The 15466-nt window shown below is 47.2% G+C and overlaps 1 protein-coding gene across 3 annotated transcripts in view; it reads right to left on the bottom strand.

Annotated features, from left to right (window-relative positions):
- AMOTL1 (angiomotin like 1) overlaps positions 1–15466 on the bottom strand; it is a 78807-nt gene that overhangs the window by 30894 nt on the left and 32447 nt on the right. For all 3 annotated transcript variants that reach the window (XM_042023726.1, XM_042023728.1, XM_042023727.1), the window contains 2 exons: positions 13211–14096; positions 2948–3224 (listed from right to left, as the gene is read on the bottom strand). In XM_042023726.1, the coding sequence (XP_041879660.1) occupies positions 2948–3224; positions 13211–14096 (1163 nt within the window). The remainder of the gene's footprint in view (positions 1–2947; positions 3225–13210; positions 14097–15466) is intronic.

Raw genomic sequence — 15466 nt, 5'->3', positions numbered from 1 at the left:
CTGCAGCACTTGCAGAATGAAAGCTCCAGGGACGCTGGAGCTGTCACCCCACTGTCTGTGTAGGAACCTGCAGCCAGGCTGCAGCCTGGACTTGCACTTCCCATGATGCTGGAGCCACTCTGTCAAGATACAGCCCATGGGCAGGCAGCACCTCCAAACCATGCACCAAGGAAAGCCTGGCAGAGCCATGATGGGGAAACCTGATTACCTTCCCCAATTTCTGCTTCCAGCTTGTTCACAAACACAAAAGCTGAAACAAATGGGGAAGTTCAGACTAGACATGACAAAGCATTTCTTTACTGAGTGGGTGGTCAAACCCTGAAACAGGTTTCCTAGAGAGGTGGTTGATGCCCCAAGCCTGTGAGTGCTTTAGAGGCATTTGAACAATGCCCTTAGCAAGATGCTTTAATTTGGTTCACTCTGAATTGTTCAGGGAGCTGGTAAGCCAGTATCTGCAGGAGAAAATGCCTTCTCCAGAGAGCTCCTACCACAGCAAAGCAGATTTGCCAGCACAGAAGTGGGTTTCCACAGCCTGGCCCAATGCTGCTGGTTACCACAAGGGCTCTGCCTGGCCCTCTGTATGCTGGTATTTCCCAAATCACATCACCACACAGACTGCAGCCCTGGAGGCAAAAACTTCCTGTAGCAAGTGCTCCATCAGCACTGAACAAAATTAAAGGAGAGCAGAAGAACAGCCACAAATTGTGTTGGCGTTTCTCAACAGCTCTGGGATTTCCTTCTCCTTCTTCCATGGAGGACAAAAAACCAATTCAGCCTTTTCTCTGCCCGGTAGCTCCTGGAGCCAACCCACTCCAACAACCCACACATGTGGCATGGGGAAGAGCCAGCCCAGCCTGGCAATTAAACTTCAGCAAGGTAACGCCACACAGAAAAGGGAAAATCATGCAAAAAGCTCAAAATTAAATGCACACAATTCCTCTTCCAACTCTTTTTAAGTAAGAAAACAAGGCAACTCATCAAACAGCACAGGGATTCATCACTACCTTATACCTCTCTACAGAAAAGTCTGTTCACACACAACTGAGAATATGACAACCTTCAGAGCTGTGATCTCTTTGAACAAATGCCCAGAGAGTCCTGCTAGTCAGGCTGATTTTCTCTAACTTCTTCTCCTATTCTGTAATGAATAAAAGTGATGGGAAGGTGGTGCTACCTAGAATAAAATTGTTACCCCCAAACAAGAAGTACTCCTTCCTAACCTTTCCACTTGAAACAAGAGGGAAGAGTTTTCACATCTAAAGTACGTAATTTAACTGAATCACATTTTCAGCGGTGATGTTCAGCTGAAACTGTGGGAACAGAGGAAGACCTGCCCTGACCTTGTGTTCAAACACAGCAAAAGCAGCGTGGGAGGGATACCATGTGTTAGAAATTTGGTTTCCTGAAGAAAGAATGCACTTGAGTATGTGTTTCACTGTAATACTCTGCTTACATTCCCCCAAAGTCAATGGGACTCAAGTCCACACTTTATTGACTGAAGTGAGACTTCAGCCCATGCTTGAATACCTTTCTGTTGGTGTCTGACGCAATCGACTTGCAGGGCATCCAAGATAAAGAGAGAGCCATTTCCAACAGTGAAAGAAAACTGGAATATTTATAGGGCATTACACTTAAATACCTTTTACTGAACAATGAAGCTTTTGTAAAATTAATAGCTGGAATATTTCTTTTTGCCCACAAAGGCCACAGGGAAGTTAACGTTAAAGTTTTTGCAGACTTCTTCAGGAATAGTTGATGTTGCTGCGAAGATTTTTTAACTAAGTTTAGGAAATGGTGTGAATAAAGTCAACTCATCTTGTTGCAGAGAAGGAGGCAGAAAAGACAGCAGCTACAAAACACCTGGTCTTTTTTCTCATCTGTTTGAACAGATTGTCACAAATTTTTCCCAAAGCTGAGGCTGGGACGTGGTCTTTCAGATCTGCTTCTTCTCATGTGAAGGGTGTCTCCAAGAACACCCTGATCTGCACAGCACAGAAAAAAACTGAACTCCTATATAGACTCCTAAATTCAGAAAGAAAAGACCTGCAGTCTAAGCTCATTTGTGTATAAGTGGTGGGGAGACATCAACGAAACAGTAGTGCAGGGTCCTAAATCAGTTATTTGATCCGAGCCCTTGGGACCCAAAGCCAGCAGATCTGGGGAGCATCTCTGCTTTGCCTTCAGTGAGCCTCAGTTTTAAGCAATTTCTACTTCATTTGATATGACCCTTCATCTTCTCACCCCAGGCAGTGTGCAAGACATCACCCTTCTCCACTGAAAAAACTTGCATGCTTACAAAAAAGAGGATGCAGGATCTCTTATAAAAATGGGTTTTGAGCAAAATCTTTACCAAATGGTTCTTTCAGATAAGGGGGCAGTGCTTTAAGAACCAACATGTTCAAATGGATGTCTAACATCAGTTCTTAGAAACTCAAAGAGCTGTCACTGAAAGCCTCTAAGACAACCCAGTTAATCCATTTCCAAACAATGGACAACCCCACTGGTGGCTGTTACACTTCCAAAGAGTGTGGAGCACCACACGAGCTTATTGTGGTGGACAAGATGTGCTTGGGACAGATGTGGATGTGCTCTTCATATGGTTTTCACCTGCATCTCTAACCCCTGTGCACATGCTGCAGGATCCAGCTGCACCAGGAACATACTGCCCATGGGACACTTCCAGGGAAAGCTCCAGTGAGGCCAACATGGAAGGACGGAAGGGGAAAATATCCAGTTGAGACATATCTGATGGGCTGCCCTGTTTTGCAGGAGCCCACAAGGCACAGGATTACCCTTCTGCAAGACCACCATGGAGAGGCATTGGTTAGAGATGGCCACTGGTGCATCCCCATTGCACACACTGACACAGCTATGAAGACAGCTGCCCAAAGGCACAAGCACCAAGATGGTTACCCTGGCCAGGACCCATCCCAGACTCTACACCTACCTTCTGCAGCTTGTCTGCCTTCTCATAGTAGCCCTCCAGCTCCTGCCGCAGCACATGGTTCTCCTCGGAGAGCATCTCTACCATCTGCTGCGCTCTCTCCACGATGGCAAAGGCGTCGGGCGTCAGCTGCTGGCCTGGCAGCGTTGGGGTCTGGGCAGCCGCAGGGGCCGGCAGCGGGGGCAAGGAGCCTGGGAGCAGAGGGCCAGCGGTGGCCTGCGAGGACATGGGGCTGTGCTGCTGGGCCGGCGGCGGAGCGAAGGGCGGCTGGCATTGTCGGCTGTGGGAAAGCACACATGGGGGAAGTGTTAGAGCCACACACCCTTGAAATGCTCACGGGAGCTTTCACCTAATGACTGCATGGTTTATTAATAGTGCTATAACTGGACAGTCACGACTCCTAAATACCAACAATCACAGCAGAGACTGGGTAAATTGTCTCCTTGCCTGCCCTTGACAGTGACGTACACATCTGGCATGAACGGATAAAGGAAGCACTGACTCAAAACCAGCATTTTTGTCTAGGTGTGCAGCTAATACTTCAGCAGCAGCCAGCCTCTCCCTGCCTCCCCTTCCCACAAACACCACAACTGAGAAGCATAAGCTGGCAGGCTTGAAGAAAACACAAGGCATGCATTACTCACCCTTCAAACACCGCTCCCCGCCCAGAGCAAGACCAGCGGATCAGCCAAGCTGGGAGGCGAGAGGAAGTGATGTGAGCAAAGCAGCATCCCTGAGTGGCTTTAGCAAGTGGAAGAGGGAAGGGCTGCTGCGGAACTGCTGGAGGCACAGCCCTGTTCAATCACGGTGAGCCATGAAAGCCATCTTCCAGTGGGAGACCTCATTGTGTCACTCCCCGATTAAGGGCATCCATCACCCACCAGACTCATATCAGGGAAGAATAAGAAGTGAGCTCGTGAGCTAGACTTGCTGTCAGCAGGCAGTTCTTTAATACATCTGAATCATAATTTGCAATGGCTGGAAGATAATCCAGGAGGATGCCTCAGCAGTGAGGGTAACCCTGCAGCTGGCAGCCAGCAGCCAGGTGGGATCAGAGTCCCTCGCTCGACCCATCTCCATCCCTCCATCCACTGCACAGGCAGCCTCAAAGCCTCAGCCAGGGGAAGCAGCCCCATGCAAAATCTCACTGTGCACAGGCTGAGCCACTCCTCAGCCCTGATGCCAAAGCTCTGGAATTTCTACACTGATCTTGTTTAAGAGACTCAACCCAGACCATGTGGTACCACAGTGTCAGGGCCCAGTTTGGCTGGAAAATAAGCTGGCTGCCGGACTCCACCTGAAGTCTGCAATCAAGCACCTTCTGGAATTTGTATTTTAACTTAACCACAAGCTATTAGGCTTGCTGTTGATATCATTACCTTTATTTCTATACCCTACACAAGGCACAAGACATAATGAACAGACCTATTTAATCCACTGGGCCTCAAAGATCCATGAATGCTGTTTCTTAGACAGACAATTTTGTGCTATATAAAGGCACAGTAATTGTGGTTATTGTTGTCTTCAGCACCTACACAGCTTCTCAAAACAGGGTTTTCAAAAGCCCTGAGTATTGGCCTAATTCTACTGACAATAACCCACCACTTCTTTCAACTGCTGCAGAACAAAGCTCAAAAGTGAAGGCAATTTTAAAATCCTGCCCTAGAAAATGAACAGCACTGCTCTAACAAACTTGTCTCCGCCAAGCCACACGACAGCAAAGCAAGCCAGCAGTTCAGCCTTAATCTTCTGTTCAAACTAGAGTGAAAGCAAATAGGGCTCTGCAGGCCCCCAGACACAGCAAACACACAGTCCCACACTCCCGTCCCAGCTTTGCCCAGTGCATCCACTCTGGCACAGAAAGGTACTGAAATGGAGGAAACACCAAACACAAGCACATTGCTAACCTGGCCAGAAGTACAGAGCAGTGCCCCTGGGAAGAAGATCCCAGCAGAGCTTCATGCAGCCAGCACTGAGGAAAGCTGCACTGAGCTCAGTCTGGTCTTGAGATGGCTTTTACCTGTCTAGCATAGACATGCTCTAAGGCTGTGTCTCTCCTTAGAGATGTAATGTAAATTAAACATCCATGGAGGCAGCTCAGGAGCACAGGAGAGGGGTCATTCCCCCTGGGCAGCTCCCAGGGCCAGAAGGGTTTGCTCTCAGTCCCAGGCATGTTAGTTCTCTGGCAGAGGTGCAGGCTAGTAACTAAGGTGCTAAATGTCAACTAAAAGAGGATAAAACTTTCCAAAAGACAAGAAGTCATGGAGGTGCTGTATGACACTTCACAACAAAACACATAGCAATTCACAGAATCACAGAATGGCTTGGGTTGGAAGTGATCTTCAAAAACCATCTAGTCCAGCCACCCTGCCACAGGTTTGAACACTTTCCACTAGATGAACACTGTCCACAACCTGGCCTTGAACTTCCCACGATGGAGCATCCAGAACTTCTCTGGGCAACCTGTTCCAGTGCCTCACCACCCTCAGCATAAAAAATTTCTTCCTTCCCCCTTTCCTTCTGGTGCTCCAGTGTGCAAACCTGGCAGGGCACCTGATCCCCATTGTGGGACTTGAATATTCTTTTGCTCAAAAATCTGAACAGTAAGTAATATCATGAGTGAGGGATGTCACTCACAGCAAAAGATGCTGCACAAGTGAACACGAACTCAGACAACTCAGACCTCAACGCTGCTGACAGCCAGTCTGTGCTCACATGTTTTACCTCAGCAATGAATTCAGATAAGTGTGAGCTTGTTTGTCTTTACCGAAAGAAAAGGCACAGCTGGTTTTATGCAAGTAAAAGCCCAGCTGTCTGGATACAGTTACACCCCTACAAAGACACTCAGTAGAAAGAAGAAGACTTGGAAGACTTGATGCAGGTACAGATTTTTTCACTTCTTTAAGGGAATAGCATAGAGCAATAGAATTAAATTGATCTCTGAATCTAAATCAGTGGAGATACAGCAATCTTTCTTTTTCATTATGAAGCACAGCAATCTTTGTCCATAGATTCACCCTTTAGACCCTCGCATGAACTTTTGACACTGTACTTCTGGAAAATCTTACCCTTTCATCAAACCTTTCTTGTCACTTTAGTCTGTCTATCTTTACATACAAAGGAAGGAAAGACCACAGAAATCTCTATTTTATGGAACTGCAAATGACTTCTTGAGCTCCTAAAGATTTACACCCTATAGCAGCAGCCCGCCACCAGAGTCTCAGTAGCCATGGCTACAGGAGAGATTCTCCAGGTTTTTTCCAGCTTGGAAACTGAACAGGTACAATTGACTTTATACTTCTGGATACACAGCTGTTCAACCAAATTAACGTTTCTGACTTGCTTTTTACTTGTTTAATCTGTCCCAATTTAGTTCTGACTTAGCCAACTGCAAAATCTCTGAGAATATATTGAATAAAATAAACACAGCAATCCATATTAACAAATCAACATTTGCAAAAATAGGAATATTATAACATCAGCTTAGTTCCTATGCAAATTCTCATATAAAGCTCCAAAGAAACGCAGCAAGTGGGATTATCCTGAGATCCTTTGGGCTTAGTAAAGAATGACATTCTCACAATGCTTCTACTGTATTTTAAATGTTGATCTTACTCTGCATTAGAGCAGGTTAAAATCTTTCAGCCAAACACATTCTCGTTGAAAATCATCCTTCTTAAAAGCATGCGACTGTGGAACATTTTGAGTTTTGGCTGTCTCTGCAACATTTCAGCTGCATTTCTATTAAAAGCATGTTTTTTGTTAACATTATTGTAGAAGTAGTGCCCCCATAAGCTTCTGCAATGTATTCTAAAGAAGGAAAAAAAGAAAAAAAATTAAGGAGCACCAGCAGGCAGTAAGGCTTTCAAGGGCTACTGTGTTGGGGTCACCAAGCACTCTCTTTCTTTTCACAAATGTATAGCTTGTAATACATATATAATAGCTTACTACCTATAGCTTGTAATACAGCATCTTCAGCAAAATACTTGACCACAGATCTCACTTTCATAAGAAGTCCCTCAAGATTTTGGGGCTGCCCAAGCCCCCAAACTTAGGCATGGTCTTAATACTCCTCTTCTACTGGCCCACCTCGGAGCAAGAATTACCAAGACAGAGGAATTTGGGGACAATTTGTAGGTTTATGTAGGAATAAGAAACCTGGAAAGGAAAATTAATTATAAAGTTCACTTGCTGTTGAAGACCAGGAAATCATAAATACAGAAGAGCTGTTGTTGGATAAAGCAGCGCAGCATTAGTAATAAAATGAAAATGCCTGTAAATGTTCTGGAAAGGAAATTCCACCTCTGCCTTGCTACAGGTACAGTGAAGCTCTCCTCTGTCTAGAGATGGAAAGGGGCCGGTGGAGCAAGGACTTTGTTTCCAACACACCATGGCATTTACATTCATAATTAAAATGCCCTCCTCTAACCTATTTAGCTCGTCTTTCTCTGAATTCTTTGCCTTCCTTTGCCTCTAGGGCAGACTGGCCTATTTCATCTTTCAAAGACTCTCCCAAGGAACTTTATCTCACAACTTCATGCATCTACTGTGGATGCTCTGGCTGAGACAGCGATGAGAATAAGGCATTTCTGGGGTGCAGTTCTTTGAAGTTGCCTTAGGCTTTTACCTTACAATGAGAGTAAAAAAGTGTGTGAAATGCGCTTATTCCTGCCCATTTACTGGGTGCCTTCAGTCTGGCTACTAACCTCAGACCCAGGTGTCTACCTGATCTCATTATGATTTCTGCAGTCACGAAGCAGACTTCAAACACTTCTGTCTCATTGTGAATAACATGGAGGAAACAGTATTATAACCACGCAGGAAAAAAACAGGATCCTGGCAAAGTCAGCAAGCCCAGTCTGATGGTCATGGTACAAGGAAACACAACTATAGATCCACCACTAAATGGTGCTACAGAAAGAAATGGGAGAACATTTGCCATAGCCCAGACAGGGCCCTCATGGTATTCTCTGTCTTATGGAATCAGCAATAGCAGCAGCACCTTGTAAACACAAGTATTTGTTTCAAAAAGCATTTTGCAGACTTGGACTCACATCTCTTGAATTCACTGTTTTGTTGGTGACATTTGTTAGCTCTGGAAAGACTTGGCCCAGCTTCTTTGGCACAATTACATAAAGATTTTGCAGGTCAAAATTATGATCTAAAAAGATATATGCTGTATCAAACTTATCCTCGGTAGTTAAGAGAGGGACAGGATATTGTATTTCCTCTCAGAGATCCACACTCAGAACAGGCTCTCAGCATAAGGAAAAGGTGCCTTCCTCAGCCTCTGCACTTCTAGAAGAACCAGCTGGGATAGTAATAGAGAAGGGTAAGGAGAAATGACATGGGCATCACCCAAGCCGTGGAAACAGCTTCATTTCCCTTTCATTTATTTTAATGTAAGGCATATTAGACCAGAAGGAAAAGGATACAGAGCAAAGCTCCTCCACAGGGCTGCCAGCATCCACGTAAGATGGAAGTGCAGCCTCCAACCCACGCTCATGTTTGGGCTATCCTTGCCGAGAAATGCCAGGACAAGTCAGTTTGGGTGTAACATCCTTCAGCTCATCCACACTGCCAGCAAACCTGCCTGCCTGGGCTGTCTCAGAAAACAAGCTCCTTGTGTCCTGTCAGCAGCCACAGACGTGGTTGAATCAGTAAATACCAACAGGTTGTCTGAAAACAGCAGAAATATGTGGGGGGGGAATAAATACACAAATAACTGGAGAAGCAGCAGACTATTCCAGCAGTTAATTACAGACTTCTACATCCTGGCAGGGTGGAATTTTATGAGGCACATAAAAAATGGGATGTATTTAAAAACAGCCCAGATTTATTCTTTTCATTGATTCTGCATGCTGTCTTTCAAAATGCATGGATTAAATCAGAATGAAAAGGTGCCTGCATGATTGTCTTATGCATGTACCACAAATTAATTCCCCTCAGTAAGCAGCCGAGTTTCCAGTTCAAGGCTTCATTTGCATTATACACGCTTTTTATTAATAGTGAAGAGAAAGAAATCATTCTGAATAAAAGACACCAGGATCTGACAAGGGCCACTGGGATCAATGAAGAGGATTCATTGCACCGAGTGATCTGGATCACTGCTTAAGCAGGACATGGAGAAACAATACAGACTTGAGCTGGTCCAGGATCATCCATCCAGGAATAAATACAGCAAGCTAGAGTAAAAGGGTGGAAAATACTATCCTGGGCTGTGACAACCCTCACATGCCTGACCGGGTAACAAGCTGTATGGGGAGATCCCAGGGTGCCAACTGCAAGTGTTAATGAGCTATGTAAACAAGGAACACTGAGTCAAATCAGAGGTGTTACTACACCTGATAAGCCTCTGGTCCAGCTGGTACTGAAGCAGTGTTCAGGTTAGCTTTCCACAGTGAGAAAAACGGATTTTGACAACAGTGAAATAAGTACAGGGCTCCGGGCTCCATCTGTTAAACATATTAAAGGACTGATAGCACAGGGCTCCTCACTGTATCTGACAAAGACTTTGCAAAATCCCTGGTAACTAGAAAATACAGCCTGAAACTAAGATGGAGATCTATGCCAGAGATGGCAATTAGCTAGTGGAACAAGGCTGTAAAGGCAGTGATGGATTCTCCAGATGGAGACTGTTATAATCTCCAGGACTGAATGTTTCACAAACTGGAATTAATTCATGGCATTGTGCAAAAAAGTAAATTAGATTAGTTCCCAGCCCTTTTGCCTAACAAGCTGTGACTTTCTGAACCTGCACCTAAGGAAAGTTAGCAAAGACACCATTCAGGAATAGCTGCACATCTAGGAAAGGAAACGTTTTCTAAAGATTATTATACTTGGCCAACTTAAAGCATTCAGAAGTCGTGAGTCAGGGCCCCAAGCATCAAGCAACTGGCTTAAAAATACTGATATTTTAAAAGGAAAAAATACTGGTTCATTTTTATTTGCCTTCTGGTTGTTTTGTCCTTTAAGCTTCAAGGTTCAAGCTCTGCTCTGCAGTTGTGATGTCCATAAAACAGAAGTCACTAATTTGTAGAAATACTGAGACTACCACAACATCATATGACTCTAGGAGTTCTTCAGTACAACACCAATTATCATGAAATTTACAATAAATTTCAATATTTCACCCTGATGATTATAAAGGCAATGCTTCCTTTAAAACCAGTCATGTGCAAAAGAAAAAGTTAAACCAAAAAAGGAAGTTAAGCAGCAGCTACAGTTATTCCATTATCCTTCAACAGCTCCCTGCCAGCATTGGTCCATTTCCAGCCACATCTCCCTTGTCAAAGAAGGGGGGGGAAGTGGGGGATCAATGACCCTAGAGGTCTTTTCCATTCCTTGTATCTGTTAATGCTTTTCCTGTATTGATGCACTCTGTGTTTCTCCTCTTTTCTGGAACATGGAAGCCTTTTGCGTGGTCCCTATCCAGAGGATGCCAGGATGGATGGGCTGGGGAACTGATATGACCAAGACAGAGGGAAGGAGATGCTGGGGTATATGAGATTCCCATCTGACTATAAGCAAAGTTCTGTTTCCATCAGCTTCTTTCCCAGACCCTCCTGATGAGATGAAAGCTGAAATTCCTCACCTCGCTTGCTCCTCTAACAGAAAAACCAGCCTCTCCAAACCCTACCCCTACTGTTAACCTTATGAAACCAGGTAGTCCCTTATCTCAACCTCTTCTATCAAGGTCCTCCATCCCAGCCAGCATGCAGTGAGCCTCCCCAGAGCCCAGGTAAGGAGAGAAGCATTGATCAAGTGCAGAGCCACAGGAAGGTTTGTGTTTGGGAGCACCCCAGGAGTGTAACACAGCCCCCGCCGCCTCCTCCAGCAGTGCTTTGGGACTGCTGCCCAGACAAATCCTCTAGTAAAGACAGGGCTCATATCCCTGAGCAGGTAAACTGCCTTTATCCTCTCCAAAGACAGGAATATTTGGTGCAGAGACTACTTTGTGAAATTGCATTTTAACCATCCCAGATGTGGGCAAGCCCATCCTGTCATGCAGCCCAAGATGCATGCAAGGATGCACTGGAGCACAGCTGCTGCAGATAGAGAAATGACAAGTGATGAATAAACACACAGGGACTACAGTCACCTCCTAAATGCTTTTGTCAACCAAATCTCCCTGGGTGACAGAGCCATACAGGGATCCTGCAGACCATGGGACCAGTTATAAACTGGGATAAGCACAGGAGAATAAACTAAGTGAGTTTATTTCCTGGTTTTTAGTGACACCAGTTCATAACAATTGAGAACAAGCCCAGGTAATGCCAGCAATGAATATTTCAGTGCACCCAAGGAAAGTGAAAGGTTGACATTCCTGTGTTAAAAAATATAGAGAAGCCTGAGATGAGGATGAAGACCATCGCTTTGCTGAGACCCAGAGGCTCACTCTCTGACATCTGAGCACAGCCAAATGTTCCCCCATTCACTGAAAGGAAACCTCCCCAAAATCCAGGCACCATGTAAAGGGAGCCAAGAAGGACCCGAAAATAACCATCTGCACATCAGGACCCAGAACTGCCTTAAATAAAGCACAAGAGACACCATACACCTTAGAGCAAACTTAGCTTTGGTGAAACAACCCCCGGCCATGCCAACCTCCTAACCTACATCTCTATAAGCTTCCTGGCATAGCCAGCAGGGATATATGCAGACTGAGAAGTATTAAGGCCCTTGATGAGTTGCAAGAAAGATACCACTGAAGATTTTTTTAGTGAGTGTGCAAACCATAGCAGCTCTGCTCTGTCATGCTGCCAGTCCTCTGCTGCAGCACATATCCCTCCCCTTGGTGACCCCATACCTGACAGGAGGGAGACTGCTCCAGCACCATGCAAAGAAAACAGCACACATCCCCCCTGCAGCGTGATTTGGGAGTAAATTATGCTGCCTTGCCAGGAATGAGCAGTGACCACCATCACGAGGCAGTGGATTTCTCCCCACAGCTGCTGGGGTGATGCAGCCTTTGCTGAGGACTGGCATGGAAATCTGCACTGAGTCAAAGGGTTTCTCAGCATTAACCTTGCTGATCAGGCAACTAGGAAAAGCTCTGGAAGTGGTCCCAAAGGGTTTCCCAGTTCCCCATTAGCAGAAGCAGTGAATGCAGCACTCAGCTCCACTCACTCGCACAGACCCAGAACACTCTGTGGCTATTAAACCAGCATTTTCCAAGAGTGATAAAAATACCCAAACCAGCTCCTTTTCTGTGGGGATGATTCTGCTTGGTGCTGGAGATGTTTGTTAGCACAATAAACAACTGCAGGAAAGCATGGCCCCAGGTGCCCTCACATTCATATAGGTCTTTCTTTGCATAAACAGGCATTTTTGCTGAGGTCTTAAAAATACCATCTTGCTCTGAAAAAATTGCATAAACTCCACACAGTGGCCATACATGCAGCTGGAGAAAGACTCAGCACAGGCCCACCACTTGTCACAGGCACCTTGCCACTGTCACTGAAGCTATACTTTGAGTTTCTACCTGTCTTGACACAAAACCCATCCTTTCTGCAAACATGGAAAAGCAGAGCATTCCCTCCTGCATTTCATGCCTTACACATTTTGGACAGAAAGAGCCAGGTCAGTTGTATCACCTTTTCTTTGTGCCTGTGCTGTGGTAAAATAACTGTGTGCAACTTAAGGTGATGCCAACAAAACCTTTGGGGATTCTGGGATCAGTAAAGACCCAATGAGGCAGCTTGCAACACAGAAACCGCTCACATTCACACCAAAGAACTTAAGACTTCCAAACCCAGCAAAATAACTGTCTGAGAGGTCAAAGAGACAGGGATGAGACAGAGAAACACTTGCATTCAGGTACAGCAAGGAAAAGGAGCCCTTAACACACCACCTCTCCACTGAAGGCAGGACCTGCACTGCTCGTAGGGATCAGCACACAGCCAGCAAACACGGGATTGTTTTTAATGCGCTTGGAATAAACCTGTGCTCACGGGGAGGCCTGGCACGAGGGGCCCTGTACCGTGAAAGCCCCATGTGAGCTCTGTGGGAAGGTTTAAGTAGCACATAAGTGGCATACAAGCTTTATAGAGTGCTCGGGGAGATGCAGGTGCCTCCACCAGCCAGGCCTGCCATCCCAGCCACAGGATGTTATGTCCCCACTGCAGGGTGTGATGTGCCCCCCCGTGCCTGGAGCTACAGCTCACTGTGGCCATGTCTACACAAGGCCCAAGCCCCACAGACACCGGCTCCTCCAACAAGGGTAGGACCAGGTGGCTCCGCAGACCCACCCCCAATGGCCATTACCTGCTGACCCCATACTCTGGGGGTGGCTGGTAGCGGACGAGGGCCAGCTCTGCCCGGGCGGGCTGGGGGGTGGCGTAGGCAGCCTTGAGGACATCCTGTGCCGGCTGCTCGCCATAGAAGAGCCCGTGCTCCTGTGCCTTGCTGCCTGGGGCTGCTGCCTTGCCTTTGTAGGGGTACTCAGGTGGCGGGCCCCGCGGGTCTGTGGCCTTGCCAGGTTGTGGGGCTGCCTTGAAACCCTTCCCACCTCCTGGGGCTGGGGGGTGCTGCTTGGCCCCGTTCCTCTCCAGCGAGAGCTGCATGATCCTCTCGCTCAGCGAGCGGACGTGGCCCTGCTTCAGCTCCTTCAGCGCCTCATCCTTATGCGCCTGCCCGCTGTTGGCCCGGTTCACTGTCGGCCTCCCCTCCGTCCTGGACTTCTGGCTGGAAGAGCCATAAAAACCCGGTGTGGCAGCGGTGGCTGGTGGTGCGGGCTGGCCACGGAAAAACTGAGACTGGGCCTTGGCCTCCTCATACGTGGGGAGCTCCTCGGTGCTGTGCGGGGGCTGCGGGGCCCGGGGCTGCTTCTCCATGGCAGCACCGTCCCCCTGGTGCTCCTGCCCCTGTGGTTCCTGCCGCCCTGACGGCTGGACCATTGGCAGGTCTTCGGGAGCAAGGTTTTCTGCGGAAGAGAGGGTGCTGGCAGTGCTGTTGGAGGGGCCGGCGCTGCCCGTCGCCTGGTGCTGTATGGCCAGCAGGTTCATGTTCTCACTGGGGTTGCCATACCTCAGCCGCTCCTGGATCAGGCGCTGCAGGACGGTGCCAGCTGCCACCTCCTCTGCCCCTCGCATCTCCGCCTCTGGCACACGGCGGAAGCTGGGTGGGCGCAGGGTGCAGAGGGTGTCCTCGGCTGGGCAGGGAGAGAGAGGCGGCCATTAGCTCTGCTGTCCAGGAGGTCTAATTCCCCCTGCTCTTTTTTCCCCTCCTACGTCCCACAACAGTGACCCCGTGCCCAGGATGCACCTCATGGGCAGTGCCCTGCCAGGATTCCCCTGGCAGCACAGGTGACATGGCTGGAAGCCAACAAAGGAGGCGGAGCACTGCTCCCTCTTTGTCCCCCACCCCTAATTCTGTTTGCAGTGACCCCTAGGAACACATTCCAGTCCCCTCCCTGGCCTTCCCCTCCACAATATTCCATGCATCCCATACCCACAGCTCTGAACCCCCCCTTCAAGTCAACAAGGGACATTCCATATCACAGGGAAATTTGGTATTTTCTGAAATGGATAGGATGGGATGGGATGGGATGGGATGGGATGGGATGGGATGGGATGGGATAGAGACCTACAACGATTATCTCCTCCCACTGCCTGACCAATCCAAGGCTCAGCAAAAGTTAAAGTATTTTATTAAGGGCATTGTCCAAATGCCTCTTTAAACACGGACAGGCTTGGGGCATTGACCACCTCTCTTGGAAGCCTGTTCCAGTGTTTGACCTCTCCCTGGAGATGGCTTGCACAACTTACAGAGGCAGCCTGAATGGCAATACCAACTACTGTATTTTTGATGGACGAAGTCGTAAGTGTACTGTGTGCCATGACAAAATAAAATGTAAAATGTGTCACAGGAAAACTGTGAAATGGAACTGAAAATAAAGTGACCCTAAAGGTCTGAGAATAATCTGTGCTCCGGCATGTTCCTCTAAAACTGCAATTTCCCTTCTGGCTGATAACGCTGTTTCTAAGGGAGTCAATACTAACTGTTGTAATTTTGCTGGGTCAACACAAGGAAGGCATTATGGTCATAGATGTAATGCCAGCATTTAAAAAAAAAACACAGACAGATTAGCTACACAACCCTAACACAGGCTACTGAAGTCATTCAGAGCCAATGGCACCATCTTTGCACTGCATATGGAATGGAGCTTGCCTGGAGCTAAGCACCTAGAAGCATTTGGACAATGCTCTCAGGCAGATGGTGTGATTCTTGGGGTGTCCTGCATACGGCCAGGAGCTGGACTTGATGATCCCAATGAGTCCCTTTCAACTCAGCATACTGTGTTATAGCCATGGCTGAGAGGTTTGGAATCCCTCCCTCCTGCAGCCCTTCTTCCACACCCATCCCAGAAGTGCTGTAAGCTGTCTAGCTGAACGCCGTCTGAACTCAGAGGAATGTTCCTGAAAGATTCCAGTGCAGACAAAAGTGAGAAGAGTCTTCCAATGTCCCTAGGTAAGAAGGAGGTGATGTCTGCAGTTTGGTTTTTTGAGGTTGTTCTTGGCA

The sequence above is a fragment of the Corvus kubaryi genome, unplaced genomic scaffold (genome assembly GCF_017639235.1).
Source record: "Corvus kubaryi isolate FWS band 111438036 unplaced genomic scaffold, C.kubaryi_AGA036_p1.0 37256, whole genome shotgun sequence".
In the NCBI taxonomy this organism is placed as follows: domain Eukaryota; kingdom Metazoa; phylum Chordata; class Aves; order Passeriformes; family Corvidae; genus Corvus; species Corvus kubaryi.
The sequence above is the reverse complement of the archived record's forward strand: the minus strand, read 5'-3'. Positions and strand labels throughout refer to the sequence as shown.